At 43.8% G+C, this 18,522-nt stretch overlaps 3 protein-coding genes across 3 annotated transcripts; 1 reads left to right on the forward strand and 2 right to left on the reverse strand.

Moving 5' to 3' along the window:
* The first annotated feature begins 445 nt into the window (after positions 1–445).
* On the forward strand, positions 446–5,894 carry rab19 (RAB19, member RAS oncogene family). Its single transcript, XM_018730050.1, has 5 exons — positions 446–555; positions 1,202–1,323; positions 2,123–2,311; positions 4,161–4,344; positions 4,893–5,894. Exons 2-5 carry the CDS (start codon positions 1,267–1,269, stop codon positions 5,165–5,167), a joined length of 705 nt encoding a protein of 234 aa, XP_018585566.1. The 5' UTR covers positions 446–555; positions 1,202–1,266; the 3' UTR covers positions 5,168–5,894.
* A 1,137-nt stretch (positions 5,895–7,031) lies between these two features.
* Positions 7,032–10,766, reverse strand: hdhd5 (haloacid dehalogenase like hydrolase domain containing 5). Its single transcript, XM_018730048.2, has 8 exons — positions 10,433–10,766; positions 9,476–9,679; positions 8,960–9,072; positions 8,679–8,772; positions 8,458–8,491; positions 8,163–8,337; positions 7,828–8,016; positions 7,032–7,706 (listed from the first exon to the last, which is right to left on the reverse strand). The coding sequence occupies exons 1-8, from the start codon at positions 10,559–10,561 to the stop codon at positions 7,325–7,327; spliced, it is 1,320 nt and encodes a 439-aa protein (XP_018585564.2). The 5' UTR covers positions 10,562–10,766; the 3' UTR covers positions 7,032–7,324.
* Positions 10,767–11,597: 831 nt separating this feature from the next.
* Positions 11,598–14,702, reverse strand: ccdc77 (coiled-coil domain containing 77). The gene is made up of 10 exons (XM_018730047.2): positions 14,653–14,702; positions 14,009–14,192; positions 13,713–13,855; positions 13,474–13,634; positions 13,262–13,356; positions 13,029–13,177; positions 12,686–12,920; positions 12,414–12,539; positions 12,165–12,317; positions 11,598–12,066 (listed from the first exon to the last, which is right to left on the reverse strand). Exons 1-10 carry the CDS (start codon positions 14,700–14,702, stop codon positions 11,920–11,922), a joined length of 1,443 nt encoding a protein of 480 aa, XP_018585563.2. The 3' UTR covers positions 11,598–11,919.
* Between the last annotated feature and the right edge of the window lie 3,820 nt (positions 14,703–18,522).

Raw genomic sequence — 18,522 nt, forward strand, 5'->3', positions numbered from 1 at the left:
AACATCTTACTGGAATAAGGTGCATACAATTCTAAGATCGTACACGTTCAATAATGTTTATTTGTAAAATATATGCTGTGAAATTTATGACATTTTCTTGCTTATTAAATACAGGAATCTGAACAAATACAGTAGAAAATATGTGCATGCGATTATTGTCTGCAAAGTTCTCAATGGTGACAGAATAAAGTACAGTTATAACAGCAATGCATGCTGCAGAGCACATAAATAAAATACAATATCATGCATAAGCTGGAAACACAGACCTCAGTGTTTGGTCACAGCCAGAGTACTCATTTCATGCCCACCCCCCAACCTTCCCCGAGACCAACAAAAAAGCCCTCAGAAGCAAGCACACCCATTCAACTCCATATAATCGTATGCATTGTTCTTTGTGACCAGCTGTGCACTGCGCACTGTTGGACTGAGATGATGAGAGCTCTACATATGTATCTGCATACACATTTGCATTGAAGCGACACTGTGGGTTTACGGAGCGTGCAGGTGTTTCCATCACTCAGCATCCTGCTGAGGGCTCCACTCCAGGAGACCCAGGTGAGCTAAGGGTATTTGCGAAGCTTGTAGTTTTTAATTTCAGTTTCAGTGCTACAAATTAGAGACTCAAACTTTTCACATGTATACGATGCTGTTGTTTGCTGCTGCAGGAGCTTGGGAATGAAATAAATTGCACTGATTGCCTTTGTCATCCTCCAGGCTTTTGGAGTCCAAAAGGGCATTGCTGATATCAAAATACAATGCAAAACTGTGTGCACTCACGTCACAGCATATATGCAAGGAGTGGTGCTGTCCATAAATACTTCCTCTGGGTAGTAGTTCACCAGTCGGTTTATGATACTGAGCATAGAGCAAACTTCGTGAATACTGGTTTTAGTTTAACTGAAGACTGAAAATATTAAGTGAACACAGAAAATGTTCGCAATTAATATCAATCCAACCATCAGAAATAAGCTTGAATTTTTGCTGGAAAATATGGACGAAAATTTAAAAATGCAGAGTGATATTAGAGAATATAGAATGAAATAGAATATTGTTTGATGTTTAAGATAAGCATTGAAGCTTAATCATATAAATTGAAGCCTGAATATATAGACTGACGTTCAAGAAAAAAAAGGAGCTTTTTTAAGGGAGGAAAAAATAAATTGCCAGCTGATTAACTGAAGTTACTTTCCCTTTTCATCAGTTACAGTATTTTCCTGATATTATCTGAAGCTGTGCAGCACATTTTGTACAACTACATTACCCAGCATGCAGCTGTACCGCTGGGTGGAGAACTGGAGGAGGAAGTCTTACCTGCCCGGACAGGTAGGGAGGGATTTGATTGTAACGGAAGGTTCTCAAAGGGGGGAGAGAATGACATGAGGGTGAGGTAGTGAGGGTAACAAGTGCCTGGAGAAGCTGCTAGAGGCAAACAAGCACTGAAAGGGAAAAAGGAGACACTTCAGCCAAGGAAAAGCCACATCTAGCCGGTATTTCAGAGAACAGCAATTTCTGGATCCCCGTCATTAAAAAATGGATCTTCCAGAGCTGGCAAGTGAACCTGTTAGCGCTGAAAGGAGCCTTTGACTCGATCTGCACCTCCATATTCATTTACAGGAAATAACTGGGGCAACATTTGAGACGGGTCTAACAACGATCCAGGTGACCAGTTGAACTTTCTTTAAAAAAAAAAAAAAAAAAAAAAAAATTATAAGATGAATTTAAAATATATTTTTCGAATAAAGTAGAAGAGCGAAAGGAGAGCCAAGTGTACATTTGTGAGTTGTAGCAACAGTTTTGTTTAGAGATTACAAAGGTGTGATGTGCAGTTCTTTTAATTTATCTTGGGAGCTTATAGAATACAGGAGCGAGTCTGAAAACTTCCAGGACCCTTGTGCCACTTTGCCTCTTTAATTCCTACCCTCCGAGTTTGCAGAACCCTGCTTACACACTCTACAGTCTGCTTTTATGGTGGAAACGTGCTCTATGAGAATGCTGGGTAACTGACAGTTAGTGCAGCATCACAAAGATTCATTGCAACAAGTACAGGAGGACTCCCTTCTCCCTTCTGAAGGATACAAGATCATTCTTTTGCACAGTCCATCTTCCAACCCTCACTATGCAGTCTGCAGGATCTGGCCAGGACGACTCCTTTGACTTCTTATTTAAGATCATACTGATCGGGGACTCCAACGTGGGCAAGACTTGCGTGGTCCACAGTTTCAAGTCTGGAACCTTCACCGAGAAGCAGCAAAACACCATCGGGGTGGACTTCACCGTTCGGACCTTGGACATTGAGGGCAAGAGGGTCAAGGTAGGCGTCAAAGCTTGGCAACGACTGTCGTGCGTTTTTTTTTGTATCGTTATAAAATGAAAAAACAGTAAATGCTTTGGTTCTGAAGGCACCGCATGCCCGGTTCACATGGTCTTTGTCAGCATTCTGATGGTGGAAGCCTGTAGAACCTGAAACAGGTCTCCCCTGTCGAGGGGAACCCGTTCCACCAGTTTAGCATAGCCAATGAATCCTGGCATTTCCACAGCTTGCCTCTGACTTGCTAAACCTGTGCTAATGTTTCCGCGATGGGCCGTCACGAGCAAAATTTAGACCTGGTTAGTAAGCTTGCGTGGGGAGTGTCTGTGCGTTGTTAATGACGTGGGACACGTCAGCGTTTGCTTCCTTAACCCGATGACTGCATTGTTCCAGAACCAGCCAGACAAGTGAGGTGGAAGAGGAAGAATGTGCACAACATTGCTTTTCATTAAAAACTTCTCAGTTGTTGATCTTCTCACATTTGTGATTCCACTGATAAAATTATATTAAACGTGCATGTAAATTTGCAGTCATCTTGAGTTTTCCCAACCAGACTGCAAATGTGGAGTTAGGGACACTTTTACTATGCGGTGCTGTATTTCAACTCTCAACAGAAATTGCTGTTTTAAAATTTTGCGTATAGACTGGGAGGAACATTTTACAGGAATTAAATATAGGGAAGGTCTGGCCACTTTATTGTGACCTTAAAGAAAATAAACATGAAGCGTTTGGGGTGGCACAGCAAGTAGCGCTGCTCTCTCACGGCGCCTGGGTGGTGTGAGAGACGTGGGTTCGATCCCAGCTCAGTCTGTGTAGAGTTTGCACGTTCTACCCCTGTGTGGGTTTCCTTTGGGTGCTCTGGTTTCCTCCCACAGTCCAAAGATGTGCTGTTCAGGTTCACCCATGGTGTATGAGTGATAGAGAGAGTGTGTGTGTGTTCCACTGATGTATGGATGAGTGACCCAGTGCAAGTAGTATATCTAGCAGTGTAAGTCACCACGGTGAATAAGGTGTGTGGGCTCATAACACTACAAAAAGTTAATTGGAAGTCGCTGTGGAGAAAAGCGTCTGCTAAATAAATGTGTGACGCCAAGTCTAATGAGACCGACATTATCGGCACCGTTAATTTTGTCGTGCAGAAGTAACTAACCAGTTCAGTTCTTTAAGTGGCTTACAGTGGGACGTGTAAGATGACGTGCATTTCTGCACAGGATTCCATTGCCGCCCGTTTAGGGACACATCAGGGAGATGACAACACGGCTAGCGGTGGAAATTTACTGAATGAAGAACAGGCTGCCCCTCCCCTGCGTTGCTCATGCCTGTTAAACGTCTCATCTAAATCAATGACAATTTTAATTGTGCACTGTTCAGACTGCCGCGGAAGGGAGAAACAGACAGAGGGAGAGCCCAAGGTTAAAAGTCCATGCAAAAGTGTCGGGTCTATTCTGTCTCTATGGCAACCTCCCTTTGCTAAGGCACAGTGGGGTAAAGAGGCTAAGGTGCACCAGAAAGGAATCTCAGAGAGTGTAAACCTAAACAAACCAGGAGAGGAGGCAAAAGAAAACACTGCAGCTCAATGTAGGAACTAGTTGATAACCGAAACTGAGCTAAAACTTATTTATTCAGACAGAGGGATATTTTTGCTGTTGCAGCGCACCTGAATGCTACAACACAAAACCTCGCATGTTGACAAAGTCAATACACTAGTAGATCTACTTTCCACTGGGTTTATTAGAAGTTTACTATAAACACGCCCCCTCGCTCTTTCAGTATCCCAGTTTCCAGAATTCGGTATTTGGCGTCTCCCGCTTGGTAGCGGAACTGAGTTCTCGCTCTGTGGTGTCCCGAGCAGATGCAGGTGTGGGATACAGCAGGGCAGGAACGCTTCCGCACCATTACCCAGAGCTACTACCGCAGTGCCCATGGAGCCATGATCACCTACGACCTGACACGTCGCAGCACCTTCGACTCCATCCCCCACTGGATTCGTGAGGTGGAGCAATATGGAGCTGCCAATGTGCTGCTGGTCCTCATTGGTGAGTGGTAGACTGGGACATTGTGTCTGGGGGGGGGGGGGGGCAAGGGGGCATTACAGAAATCATCTTGAGGGTTAAGGATGGGGGGGGGGTTTGCGCTGCCGCAGCAGGCTTGGCCAGGTCCTGCTCTCTGGTGGGTCTAGGGTTCAAGTCCCTTGCCCTGTGATGGACTGGCGCTCCGTCCTCGGTGTATGTCGTCATCCCCCCAGTCCCACACCCCGCGCTGCCAGGCTAGGCTCCGGCCTGCCACCACCCCGCTCAGGACAAGCAGCTTCAGACAGTACGTGTGTGTGAGGGTTAAGGACAGGAACTAGGTGCCTAAAACATTTTACAGAGCTGTGACAAAACTGACCCTGGATCAGATCACTGAACAGTCTATACTGTTGTGTGAACCACCTGATATTAGCAAATCATACGTGTTCCATTACATGTCAGTCTGCCATTGTGTGAGACAGTTTACGTCTTTATTGCAATGGCAGTTCAGAATCAGTTATCTGTGGTTTATGCCACTGCTGTACAGTGTCCTACTTGCTCCGCCATCGCTGTAGGGAACAAATCGGACCTGGAGTCCCAGCGGCAGGTGCTCTTTGAGGATGCCTGCACGTTGGCTGAGGAGAGAGGGGTGCTGGCAGCCCTGGAAACATCTGCCAAGGAAGCACGCAATGTGGAGGAGGCCTTCCTGCTGTTGGCTCGGGAACTGATGGCACGCAATGGCATGATGGTCCAACAGCAGCCGCTGCAGGACTCCCGCGTCCTGCTGCGTGCCAACTCTCGGCCCATAAACAGTCCCGAACCGCTAGAGAAGAAGTCGTGCCAGTGCTGAACGTGGATGACAAAGAGCCCCCAGAAGGACATGTGCGCAAGCTGTGGTACCCTTTCATCTTTCCAAAGGGAGAAGAACGTGACCATAAAGCCCACCATGACAGAGAGCCTCCTGTAGAGCCAGCTGGCCATTCACTAAGAATGGAAAAACCACTGTATTATGTAAAGGCCTCTTGTGTGCATTGTGCACATATATTTGACTCTAGGGTGCATTCAGACTTATGTGTTAGTAACAAAAATTCACAACATAGCCAAAGTCCCATTGTTGCTTACGAACATGAAGCAGCATGAAATCATCTAGTGTGACATTTTATTTTATTCTAAAAATTATGGCTCTACGGGAACTGAAAACACTGTCACTTGCTCAGATTTAGCAGTGTCATTCTGACTTCACAGCGAGGATAGCTTCCTGCTGAAACACCGCACTGTAGGTTTTCCGGACCGCCAAGTGTCGTAGGTACGAGAGACACCTGAGCACAAATAAGATAACAGGCTCTGCTGTGCGAAATAAGAACTAACTTGAGCGGGAAATTACCTCTTTACGCTGCCACAGCTACAGCCACTGAACACAACTGTGAATGTAATTCATGCGTATTGTCAGGATGTACGATATTCTGCATTGCACGTGCTACATGTTTTAAAGTATCGGCAAAGAATTAGAACTTGTGACAAAACGCAAAAGCAACTGTTGAACAATTCATTACTTTGTAACACTAACTGTGTTTTATTATGAGCATTGTACTTAATTTATTCTTTGGCTAATGAAATATTTTAAATAAAAGTTTTGTATTCTTACAATTCATTTTAAGTTTGTTGTTCTGTGGGCCTTGCTCATAGAAAAATACCTTAGCTTGAAGTAGAGAAACAAAACGGTAGGTTCCAAGAATTAAACAAAGGGGTCAGATGGAATAACCTGTGAATGACTTACCTGGTACACAAATTCCTCACCTAATGGGGTTCATTTGTTCCGTGAAATCACTGTGCAAGCAAAATTCCCCTTGTGAAGGAATCAAATCACCTTTCTTTGTGGAAAAAGGTTCCTGGACAAAATTACGTCATGGAAAATGAATGAAAATACCAAAATAGAAGATATTTTTGTGCAAGTCATAAAAACTCCCAGACCCTTTTCACATTTACTCATTTAGCTGAGGCTTTTCTCCAAAGTGACTTCCAACATTCTATCTACAATTATTTACCCATTTGTACAGCTGGGTAATTCTACTGGAGCAATTTAGGGTACGTACCTTGCTCAATGGTACTACAGCCAGAAGTCAGATCCAACATGCGACCTTTGGTCCAAAAGCAGCAGCTCTGCAGCTCTAACCACTCTGCTATCAGCTGTCCCCATTTCTGAAATCACTCTCAAAAACCATGAACCCAGTTAGAGTCAGGGCAGTCCAGAGCCTTTCTCAGAAACATGGGTTACAAGGCTAAGGAGGGAGTATCCTGGACAAGATGCCAGTCCACTTCGGTGGAGCCAGACACTCACACTCACATTCCCACTTTCTCACACAGTCAGACACTAAGGGCAATTTAGAGTCGCCAGTTAACGTGAGATGCATGTCTTTGGACTGCAGGAAAAAAAACAATGCAGATACGAGGACAACGTGCAAAATGTACACGGACTGATCCAGATTCGAACCTATGGCCAAACAGCCCACGTGCTGCGAGGCAACAGCTCTAGCCACACTGCCACAATAGTGCCCCTTTTCAAAATGAGACCATGCTTAATGCAGTTCATGGGGCAATCTAAAGTATTAAAGTCATAGCATTAAAAACAACATCCTACATGGTTTGGCTTTAAGTGGATTTAATCAATAGTCCTAAATAGAGTTTAAAAATGTAACAGGACAAACAGTACCATGCTTTTTCACTAATAAAAATAGAAAATGGTGTAAAATTTTCATAAAAAGTATGTTGCTTAAAACAAGTTTTAGTAGGCTTAGCATAACATTCTAATAACAAACCATGAGTAAAATAGCTTAAAAAGCAGCAAGGCTTTCAGATTTCCCCAAGGAGAATTTCACATTGAAAGCTCAGTGGTGTTCCAACTAGGAGACTAGCTGAAGACCTTCCTCAGCCATCTCTGTGGTAGCTGTGTTTGTGGAGACAAACATGGGTTCTCTGGGGAAAAGCAAAAACAACTTGCTGAGTATCTCTATTCCAGCGGGCAACCCTCCTGCTGGAATATGAGCTCCACAGCTTCACGGACATCCTGCACAACGAAGGAGGGCTGGGTCAGGCTGGGGTCAAAGCGGAAGTCGCGATGGCCGTGGAAGATGCGCTCCGTCACTGTCTGCTGGGGGTCTGAAGGCAGGTCCTGCTCGTCCCTGCTGTAGACGCCAGTGCATACGAGGATGGACAAGCAGGCCTCTGGAAGACAGCCTACATCGTGGGGGGTCCCTAGGCACAGCCCCTGCCATGCCTCTGTCACCTCAGTCACGCCCCCTTTCACCTGGGCCTGTGCTCGGGTCTCCTGTGACGCCTGCAGGTAACGGTTGTATAAGTTGGCGCCATAAATGTCTGCCATGGGGTTGTCCCTGTGTGAAAACACAGACAGAAAGTGTCAGATAACTATACAGGTGCCACCGAACCACCGACTAAAATTCTGACCACTGGCCAGCTACATTTTGAGTGGGTGGGTTCTGTGACGCAACTCACCCAATGGCATAAAGCCTCTCGACAGGCTCAGCCCAACCCAAACTCTCAGCCTGCTGGCGGACTAGCAGCTCTGCATAGTTGTATGTGATCACGCTGGGCTTCCCAATCAAGGCTTCATACTTCAATTCATGACCAGTGATCTTCTTGTAGATGTTCTCCAAACACACTAGAAACATGCCGTGACCAAACCTGAAGAAGGAACCAGGGTAAAAGTAAAAGACAAAGACCAGACCACTCAGTCCGATGATGTCTGTATATTGTCATTACTGTAACACTGATTTGAGGTGCCACTGATATTCCTGACGTTCAGCACGTATTGATAAGTTCAGCCTCACCTGGGGTTTTTGGCCTCTGCCATCCACATGAGATCCATGTTGCAAGCCAGCACAGGAATGTGAGGGTAATGCAGTGAGCTCACGGGGTTCCCTGGCTGTCCGTTGGTCAGAAGAACATCTACAATCAGCTGCAGGTTTGTCTCCCATCGGATTGGCTCCCCAAACAGAATCACCGCTAAAAAGGTAAACAGGAGTAGAAGTGTAAATCAGTAAGTAGGTGAAAGGCAGTAAATGGCACAACAGTGCGGAAGCTGCCAATTTTAAATGGTGGAATGAAAGGTGGAAAAACCCATACCTTCAATGAGAGGTAGTTCCCTGGTAGGAGGCAGCTGAAAGGAGCAAAACAATTATAACAACAACACTTCGCAAACACAACACCTACCAAGCAGCAACATTTAAAAAAGAAAAAACATGTATGAACTATAGAGTATTCAATTTGTTGCATGGCATAATGAGATCAGACAACCTTGGCATTATTCACTTAAGTGTCTTTATTTTAGTTTAGAGAACACATACCACATCTTTTGGTCTACGATTATGGTCGACCACATCCAGCAGCGGGTAGGCCTCCCTCAGCATGTCGATAGTCACCACGTTGTGGAAGCCCAAACTAGGGACATCTGTGAGTTAAGGGCAAGCTCAGACACAGTAAAAACAGCAGATGGTGGGGGTGGGAAGTGATTTATTAAATTTAGAATAAAAATTTAAAAAAAAAAAAAAAAAAACTACAACCCGTCCCTTGTCTCAAATGTGAGGACCAGAGGTGGTGTCACAAGCGCCACAACCAGAAAGGATACTTGTGGGCCACTTCTGTCACAGGACCCTGCCCCGACACCAGGACACACTTCCTGTGGAAATGGCTGAACATCCGCAAGGGACTGTGGGATAGCATGACCTGGTCTGGAGACACCTGCACGCAAGAAAGAAGGCGTGTACACAGGTGCGAGTGCCGCCATTCTGTACGTATCGCTCTCGCCGCGGAACACAAGCGGCCCTTCGTCTCACCTGGGCTGTATTCTTCGACAAGATCAAGGAGACATAAATATTTCCTCTCTTTTCACATGGTTACAAAGAAAAGCTACTATTGTACAAGACGCCTGCACACTCACTGCCGAGGTTGCCTCTGTAAACAACCAATGTGAGTATCAGCAAACATTTCTGCCCCCTATTGCACGTTGGCTGACAGATTGGGCAAACATTTTTGCCCCCTTTCTTCTTCTTCTTCCGACAGAAAGCAACTCTTTGGAATCGTCGCCCGCACACAACACATGTGACGAGTGACCCAAACACCTGCGACACGCCCACTTCTTTACCTCAACCTCCAGCAAGTGGGACAACTGCTCCGCTTTGGTCTGTCTCATGCAGTTCCCAGCATTTGTCACAAAGACCACCGGAACCCGGTACTTCCCGTTCCCGTCGACCAGATTCCTGAAGCACTGCTTCGCAGCGGGAATCGGTGTCCTTCCTCGCACCAGAACCCCATCGATGTCGAAGAGGAGCCCGAACGACGGCTGGCCCTGTCAAAGCAAAAGGCCAATATTTACCCGGGACAAGGAATGACACAAAGATATATTTCTGGAGTGCAGAAAGTCACGCCAAACACATTTTTTCATGTCCAGCATTGAGAATCGGACCAGCGGATTGTGGCTGAAGGGTAAAAATGTGATCATCATGGCGGGAACTTTCTCAGTCTCCCTCAAAGTGAGACACAAAACATCCACTGCTTTGCTCTTCTCTTCCTACGTAAAACAGCCTGTAAGAAAACAAGACTAAATTGCTAAAGTATATTTGGTTTGTGCTAATAAATAACTGAAAACCCAGCAAAAGCTGCACTGAGGAGTTAATATTGAAGAGAACAGGCTGCATCATGCAGCTTGTTTCTGGTTTGAACCGGGGACGCTTTAGGACCCAGAGGACACAGGAGGAGAGACAGGGGCCACGAGCCCAGACCACCGGGCTAAGGGCTCCACTCCTTGACCGTAAACTGATACCCACAGCTAGTAGGTGGGGAGCAAGTTATAATAATTTATGATTCTAAAAGGAATTATATTTTCAAACCAGTGCGGGAGGTTCCTCAAGTACTTAGCACTCTCTGGTTAAGTAGTGCTAATACTTGTATGTATAATGACGTAAATCACGCACGATACCCCGTATCGTATGTCGGATACGCGCGGCGATGTTGCTGACGACGAGTTGATTATTCAATAAGAAAAGTTTATAATCCACAACAGACTGCATTTAGTATGTAATGTCGAAAAATCATTACTTACGTGAGAATAGTGGCGTGGAGTCGCGGACGAAAGGCGTTGTGACTTGCGAGGAAGGGAGGAAGTGCTGGATTTTAGCAGCTGCCAGCCAAATTTAAAAACATGATTTAACTTGGGAAGAAACTCTGCCATGTTTCTCAGAGAAAAAAAGGCGAGAAGGAGGAGCACAAGGTTGGCTGTACCGGCTGCTGGCGAACTAGCTGTAGAACGAAAGAAAAAACAGAAACCGCACAGCTCGCCGCTTCTGCTGGAGTTCGAGATAATACTGTATATGCTGAACCACTGCCAAGAAATGTATGTGTTCCTGCGCTTGCGTGCATGCGTCCGTTTTCATGTCTTCCTGGTAACGAAGCTGACGCTGGATCAGTTTTCAACCAACATAAATCATAACATGGGCGATAAGTCTGATCCTGGATCGGTGCTTCTTAGCTGTTTCCAAGTTGAGCGGCAAACAACCATGCCGGTACCTTGCCTGCGTCAAGGAAGGGGCGTGTACTATGGCGAAAAGGTGGGAGCGAGCGATAACTACAGTTCCCAGAATGTTTTGCGTTCCAGTAGAAACGGAAAAAAAGCGTCTTCTTTCATTTCTGCCGACCAGCTCTATTGAGCTTCATTTTCTTTGCTGGCACTGAAAGAAACGTTTTTTGGAACGGGAACACGAACAGATCAAATCCAGGTGCATCCCAGGGTACTTGTATGGAGTAGAAGTTTGCATCTCCCTGTAGCATCGTGGGTTTCCTCGGGGTACTCCGGTTTCCTCCCACAGTCCAAAAGGCAGCGCTGTTCTGGTTCCCCCATAGTGTGTGAGTGACACAGAGAGAGGGTGTTTCACTGATGCAGGGATGAGTGACCCAGTGTAAGTAGTATGTCTAGCTGTGTAAGTCACCTTGGTGAGTAAGGTGTGTAGGTTAACACTACATAGTGTCCATTGGAAGTTGCTTTGAAGAAAAGCATTTGCTAAATAAATGTAAATGTTCTCACTATCTCCAGCTCCCCTAAGGGTTTTTGAGTTGCTTAGTACATGAAATATACACATAGACCAGTAATAAGTGATTCAAACATAAAATATACAATTTTTGGCCTCAAAAAATATATTTGGATTTTAGTTGTGTGTTTTTGAGAAACAAATTATATATTTGATAGTTATTATATAATACACTTCTGTAGCAAACAAGTTTTATTTCTTCAATGTAAAAAACAATCCAGAAATTTAGCATTTAGGCACAAAAATACACATCTGACCTCAGTTGCTTTCTTTGAAGAGTCATATCTTACATGTGCCATTCCACTAAACTTGACAGTAAAAATTCAGTGTATGTTGGAAAACTGCAGAGGTCTGAAGGAGCTGAAGCTGCACATCAAATGAAATGTTCAGAGGACAGTTAAGACTGAGAAGAGGGTGATGCGGGCAGAGCCTTGATGCATTAACCAAAGCAGCTTTACATGGGACATTTGGTGGAAAATGTTCAGACCGGTGCTGAGGCATCTTCTCAACAGTATCGCAGCTCATTCTCCAACCCATAGATCTTGGCCTTCAGTGCCTTCAAGTCATCCTGCACCTTCCTGGTGCGTGTGTTGGTTTGGCGAACCTCGTGAAGAATGGCCAAGTCCTGATTCGGCCCAATGTTCAATGCCACCTAAACAAAACATGAATTAATGCATTTCTTTACATGTATGATCCATTTATAGCATTATTATTATTACACAACACAGAGGCTGCGACATCAGTACTCACCTTAAAAAGCTGTTTTTCTACATCCTTCAGCTTCTGCCGCAACTGTTTGATATCATTCCTGAAGCCCTCCACCTCCATGGCCCTCCTCTTCTCCAGGGCCTCATAACGCTGTGTCATCACATGGAGCCGCTTGGCCATCTTGTCAGAGCGTTCCTGGAAACGAAACAGAACATGAGCATAGGTGCCATGAAGGTCAAATGTTACTCTGCGAGAGACAGCTGGAGACACTTCACATGCAAAGGTTCAGACCTTAAATATTTCTCTGCCCACATCACCCTCTTCTCTGATCTGTGCCAGCTCTGACTCCAAACCCACACACTGCTCCCTGTACATGTCTGCTAGTCGGTGCACCTGTTTCAGTTCTTCCCGAAGGGCCTGTAGAGGTAGGGGTGCAGAGAGCCGCATGAGGAGCTACAATTAACATCAAGTGAAAACGTCACCTTTTGAAGAACTTCAAAAGCAGCGGAATTATTCAACAAAGATTATTTTTTGTGCATGGAATCAAAACGGGGGGGGGGGACCTTCAACTCCTCTTTCTGCACCAGGCGTGACTCTTGTTCAGAAACAGCTGTGGCGAGATGTAGGCTACTGCGCTCTGGATCACGCCCCTCCCTCAGTCTTTCCTGGCAGGCATCCAGTTCACGGAGCAGCTTGTCCTTTTCTGTCATCCAACCCTTCTCCTGGGCCCTCATCTCAAACTTGAGCTGCAGGAAGTCCCTTGTGCTCTCATACAGCAGATTCTGGGTGTGATGCAACCTACAAGCAAATCACTTACATTGCCACATTGTTGGCAGATAGAATCACCTTGCATTAGGTCACACAGACCTGATGACAGATAGAGATTCGACAAGGTCTCGAACACACTTGTCTGTAAGCGCAGAGATCCTATCTTGGTCTCTCTGGTGCTGCACCTGCCCCTCCTCTATGTGGATCCTCCGGTCCTCCAGCAGTGTTTCCGCCTGCTCCTTGGCCAGACGAGTCTGCTCCTCCATCTGGGCCTGTAATGCCTCCACCTGCAGATGAGTAGTGTGACAACATGCGTTACATACAGAGGCACCCATTCTGTAAATTACACAGAGGGTGGGCAATGCGTGCACCTGCAGGTGTAATGTCTGGTTATTCTTCTTGTACTGCTCAGCGCTGACTGTAGCATCTTCATCCTTTGCTGACCTTAAAACTTTCCGGCGTGTTTCTTTGTAGTAGAAGCAGAAAAACAGTTCATTTAGAAAAACCTTTCACGGAGCTATAACGTCACCAACTAACGAAACTTCTTCACTGCTTAATTTATAGCTTGTTCCGGGTGATCAACCTGCTCCTTCTGTCTTTTTCTGTCCCCGAACACTGGGCTGGAGAGTCTTCTGAGCGATGGTGACCTTGTGCGGTGGCTCCCGGTGAAAGTAGGTGACCTCTTCTACATCTGGTCCCACCAGAGCAAGAAGATGCTGGATTTTCTTCCTGTCCTCCAGCTCCCTGTGATCAAGCAAGGAAATATAATCATGACACTCAAACAGGAATTTCTTTTTTTTTTTTTGGCACAGCTACACTCACCTGATCTTGAGCCTGTCATTCTCAGCATACAGCCTGAGCGCATGCTCCCTTTCCTGGAAGAGGTAGACCTGCATGTCGCTCAGGGCCTTCTGAAGCTCGGCGATTTCACTCTCCCGTTGTCTCAACTCCCACTGAAGCTTGTGCTGAACCAAGACAGATGAACAAACCAAAATGGGTTGGATGTGGGGTTTCTTTGAAGTAAAAGTGGAAGGTGAGATTCAGAAGCAGTAACATGTGGGCAGTTAACGACAAAGCAAAGTCAGTTTCAAAGCGAAATTCCGATGAAGACGAAGTACCTGATCTTCAGCTGTGGACCTGTACTTCTCCAGCAACCGCAGGAGGTCGTCATGCTCGCCATCGAACTGTGCCACCTTTTGCCGGTAAAACTCCAGCAGTTCTCGCGAAGGTCGCAGGTAGGCCAGGCGCTCGCTGATCGGGGGCAAGGGGGAGTCAGCCTTCTGTCCAGGGGTACGATCACCGCTGCAAGGGGAAAAGGCCTGCTGGTGAAGGGTTGTCTCGAGGGCAGCTCATCCGATCCGTAATCTACGGCTTTGGACAGCCGGTTACGTAGCGGTTAAAACAGCTGTCTTTGGACCCAAAGGTCGCAGGTTCAAATCCCACATCCAGCAGCCTGTAGTATCCTTGAGTAAGGTACTTAGCCTAAATTGCTGCAGTAAAGTTACCAGGTGTATAAATGAGTAAATAATTGTCGGTAGACTAAAGCTTCAGCTAAATCATGAATAATAAATGTCTGAACACCTGGGGGGGGGTCACACATAGAAAATAAACAATCTAAGATAAGTCGTTCCATCGCACAGTGCTGACAGACTAGATGTCGTCTTAGAAAGGTGTTAAAACAGTTTTAGCAAGTGGAGACACAATGTGATTTTATTAAGACCATGATAAAGCAACGAAAAGGTAAATTCAACGCGTCACGTACCAGCGAAAACTTAGCTCTCTATCTCTTGTCGGTGGAGACCGCAATGGCATTGTTCGGCGAATCTTGTTGTAAATCTTAAAGAGAAAACATTACATTAATTTTAACACTTTACACGTCACGTCATAAATCACATCGGTAGTTTATTTCTGCACTGCCAATTACCTAATCGTAACACGACATTAAAATACAGTACATATATTATGTGTCGATTCGGCGTTTGACTACTTTCGTCTGTTACTGCTCCGGGAATTTCGTTGCCATGTTTGCAGCAGCGGGCAGTTTAAAATGACTCGCGCCACTCTACGTCCACAATCTTCCATTTTATTGGCGCACGTGACTGTACTTGGAATTAATTAATTTTTTTTTTTTAAAACTACTACCGAACTGCGAGTTAGATTCCCATATTCAAAAGTATCGAACTGCGAGATTTAGATGCATGCACATGATCAAGACTGAGACAAATGAAACCGTTACCGTTTCAGAAGTATATCACCTGCTGCTGATTTCTTTTGATAGACAAACACGGTTCAAATGTTTTCCGTTACAATTAAAAATTTATTTATTTTTAAATAGTTCTGATTTGCTATGTGCTTTTCTCGGCTACTTTCAATAGACTCGTTCAAACGCCAATTATACCGGAAGTCCGTACCTTCAGTAACGCCCTAGTTTCAAAAGGACGCGAAGGTCACTGGGTAATGTAGTTTAGATCGTAACATTATACGGCGTTGACGTTTCTTTTCGCTGAAAAAAGAAAACACGAAACATAACTTTTAGATATGATGCACTGTCATTATTGCTGACGTCTTGCCTGCAAGCTATTATGAGAGGAGTAAAGTTCAGTTTTATTTGAAGTTTTTCATTAAGCCTTCCCCAAACGAATGAGAAATGAGTAAAAACTCAATCAATGCTACTAATACTAAGACAGAATCTGTAATTTATGTTCATACAATGAAAAGGACGCAGAAAATTAGGAAATTCAGTTTATTTGCAATTTTAATAACATCATTCCTTAGATAAAAATGCAATGTTACAGGAATATACATCATAGATTAATTTAAAACTTGCTTTCAAGGACCATACAGTCTAAATATATTTTCCCTTTTTTATTTACTGGTAGCGTGCGTTATAAGCAAGACAGACTCTGTCACCAAAGACAGACTGACAGTTACAGATACAAACTGTACATCTGCTATTTACAAATAAACTTTTTGGATTTTTAGTGTTTTTCTGAAAATAAGAGTAGAAAAGTGATTGAATATTCTGATTTTAATTATTTTACTCTTTCCCTTTTTCTAAAATTGAAATGAAAATTAAAAACAAAAAGAGAAAGCAAAGAGAATGGGAAGATGCTCAAAGGGGACTGGGCATCTCCAGCAGAGCCTGGAATCTTCTCCACAAGGAGAAAAGCCGGCGGGTTTGGAGAGTCGGCTACGAAACGTCAAGACCATTTAAAATCATCCCAGTCATCTGAATTACCAAAACTGATCTTAAGATTCCTCAGCTGCTGAACTACCACATTTAAACACATTTTTTTCTCATGATGATTCTGTTTAGAAAGCGCTAGCACTAAAAGTAAGAACAGAGTAATAAATAGCCGTTATTGTTTGTTAGCAGTTACAATCCCCTTTATGTTTTTTAACCAAAGGGAACCTGAACAGTCCTTTCTGCAGCTTTTTTTGTGGGACAAACTGGGAATGAATGCAGTGTTAAGAACCTGGAAAAGATGCTTTCTTTTCGAGAAATGTGTAAAATCACAAATCCTTTAGATGTCAAATACATGTGCAAATACAGAAGGGTGAAATAAACATTTGCTGTTAGAGAAATTCCTTTATAAATCTTGTGGGACACTGTTTAAAGAGAATTCCCTTACTAATACGTATAAATCGTGTCTATTATAAACCTGGCACAAAAGCTTCCATACAGCCATTTATTGACCTTCCCTCATGAAGTTATGAAATATGCCTAATTTTTTTATAAATGTAGTAAACATGCCAGTGAGCAGATACACGTTGCGTCCAAATGCCTTCTGTTTCATGAAAGCAAAAGAAACTTAAAGCCATTAAATTAATGTGACTAATGTGTAAATAAATGCCATTTTGGCCAAAAAAAATTATTGCATCACTACAGACGTAATCATAGTAATTCTTTCGATCGTCATAATCCTCATCATCATCATCATGATTAACAGTCAGTTTAGGAGAGGACTAACAGAAACTTTTTCCAGTATTGTCCTCATATATCAGCTTTGTGAAATATAACCTTTTGCCTGTAGTGGTTCACCTCAGCCATGGAATTATCCCATTTCAGACAACCAGGATTTTTTAAAAAGAGAATAGCTTTAAAAGTGAGCGATGTCATGCTTTCATTTCATAAGTGCATGCAAACGTTCTGAAATGCCACTCTGTCCCTTTCCTAAGGCAGGTCTACCGACAAGCCTCTTTATAACACCATACACCAGCTAAATAACTGAAACCAAACACAAACACACTGGAAAAGGAAAGCAGAATAGCTTTAAAATATAGGTTTATACATGGTAAACATTCATGTTCAATTTAAATAAATGAAGAAGCATTGTTTTAAATAATGCCCTTGGGATACAAAATGCCCACGCTACTCCTAACATCAAAATGCACCTCTTTGTCAGAAAAAAAGAGTTCAAACAGCAGGGTGGGTTTCCTTGACCTTTATCAAAAGTTGCTCCTTGACAACCTCTTCAGTATTACACCCTTGGCCCCAACATGCAGACATGGGATCCAGTTTTTCAATATAATAATAATATGATACATAACATATTGGCCTTGCTCTCTCTTAACACAGTACCTCAGTACATGTTCATATGCAGACCATTTTCATACAGCAATGACAGTGAAGGAAATGGCTTGAAATTGGATTCTTTCGTTATTTTTGTTTTTCAAAAAAGGGAAAATTCGGGTCTCTAATCACTACTGCACTTTGATTCTATAAAAGTAAAATAAAGTTTATCTTTTAAACATGTATCTTAAAATATTTTACTGTTGATCAAAATGATCAATAATCCATGTACAAGAAAAGTCAGTAGATATCCTTTTGTATTATGATAGGCAATGTCTTTAAAAAGACTGATGTGAACGCTGTGAACAAAAGATGAATGGAATATCAACACCAGCACAAGCAGATCTTTTCAAAAGCTATTCTGTCAACCCAGTGAAAGGATGGGAAATAAATGAAACCAAGCCTTAAAGGACTGATGTCACACAGCATATACTGGCCATCTATTTTTTTCAGCTCTGTCCATATAAAAATACACTAATCAGATAAAACTGCTCTTAGTCCTTGTTTTTATCTTGCGCTACATTGATTAAACATGTTGCCATGATTCTAACATACAGGTCACTCAGGCAGTCTAAAAGTTATCGTTGAAAAGAAGGAAAAACAGTATCACATTCTTGCATTATTTTGGTACCACATTGATTAGAAATAGCAGGCATCTGATGCATTTGAAAACCAACGGAAGATATCTCCCAAAGCAGCTAAGTCACACCTGCCTGCAACAAAAGGTCTTTGTCAGTTACTCCCTCTCTTTCTCCAGTTGATGGAGAAGAGAATGGAGATGGCTTTTGCTCTAATGAATGGTTTATTTTTTGCATTTTTGGTCTGTTCTCTGCAGCCGTTTTAGGCGTCCTTCCATCCTTTTTGTGCACATTCCCACTCCACGCTCATAGGTCGCAAACCTCAGGTAGCACATGCCAGCTTGCCAAAGCACGCACTTGGAGAACATTCTTTGCGTTCCCAAACTGTACTTCCAAGCCTAATATGTGAGGTTCTGGAACACAGACAAATTCCAGAGCTTTGATTTACCCCCTGACTACAGGAGTAAAAGGGCAACGATTT

Source organism: Scleropages formosus, chromosome 21, assembly GCF_900964775.1.
Source record: "Scleropages formosus chromosome 21, fSclFor1.1, whole genome shotgun sequence".
Lineage (NCBI taxonomy): Eukaryota > Metazoa > Chordata > Actinopteri > Osteoglossiformes > Osteoglossidae > Scleropages > Scleropages formosus.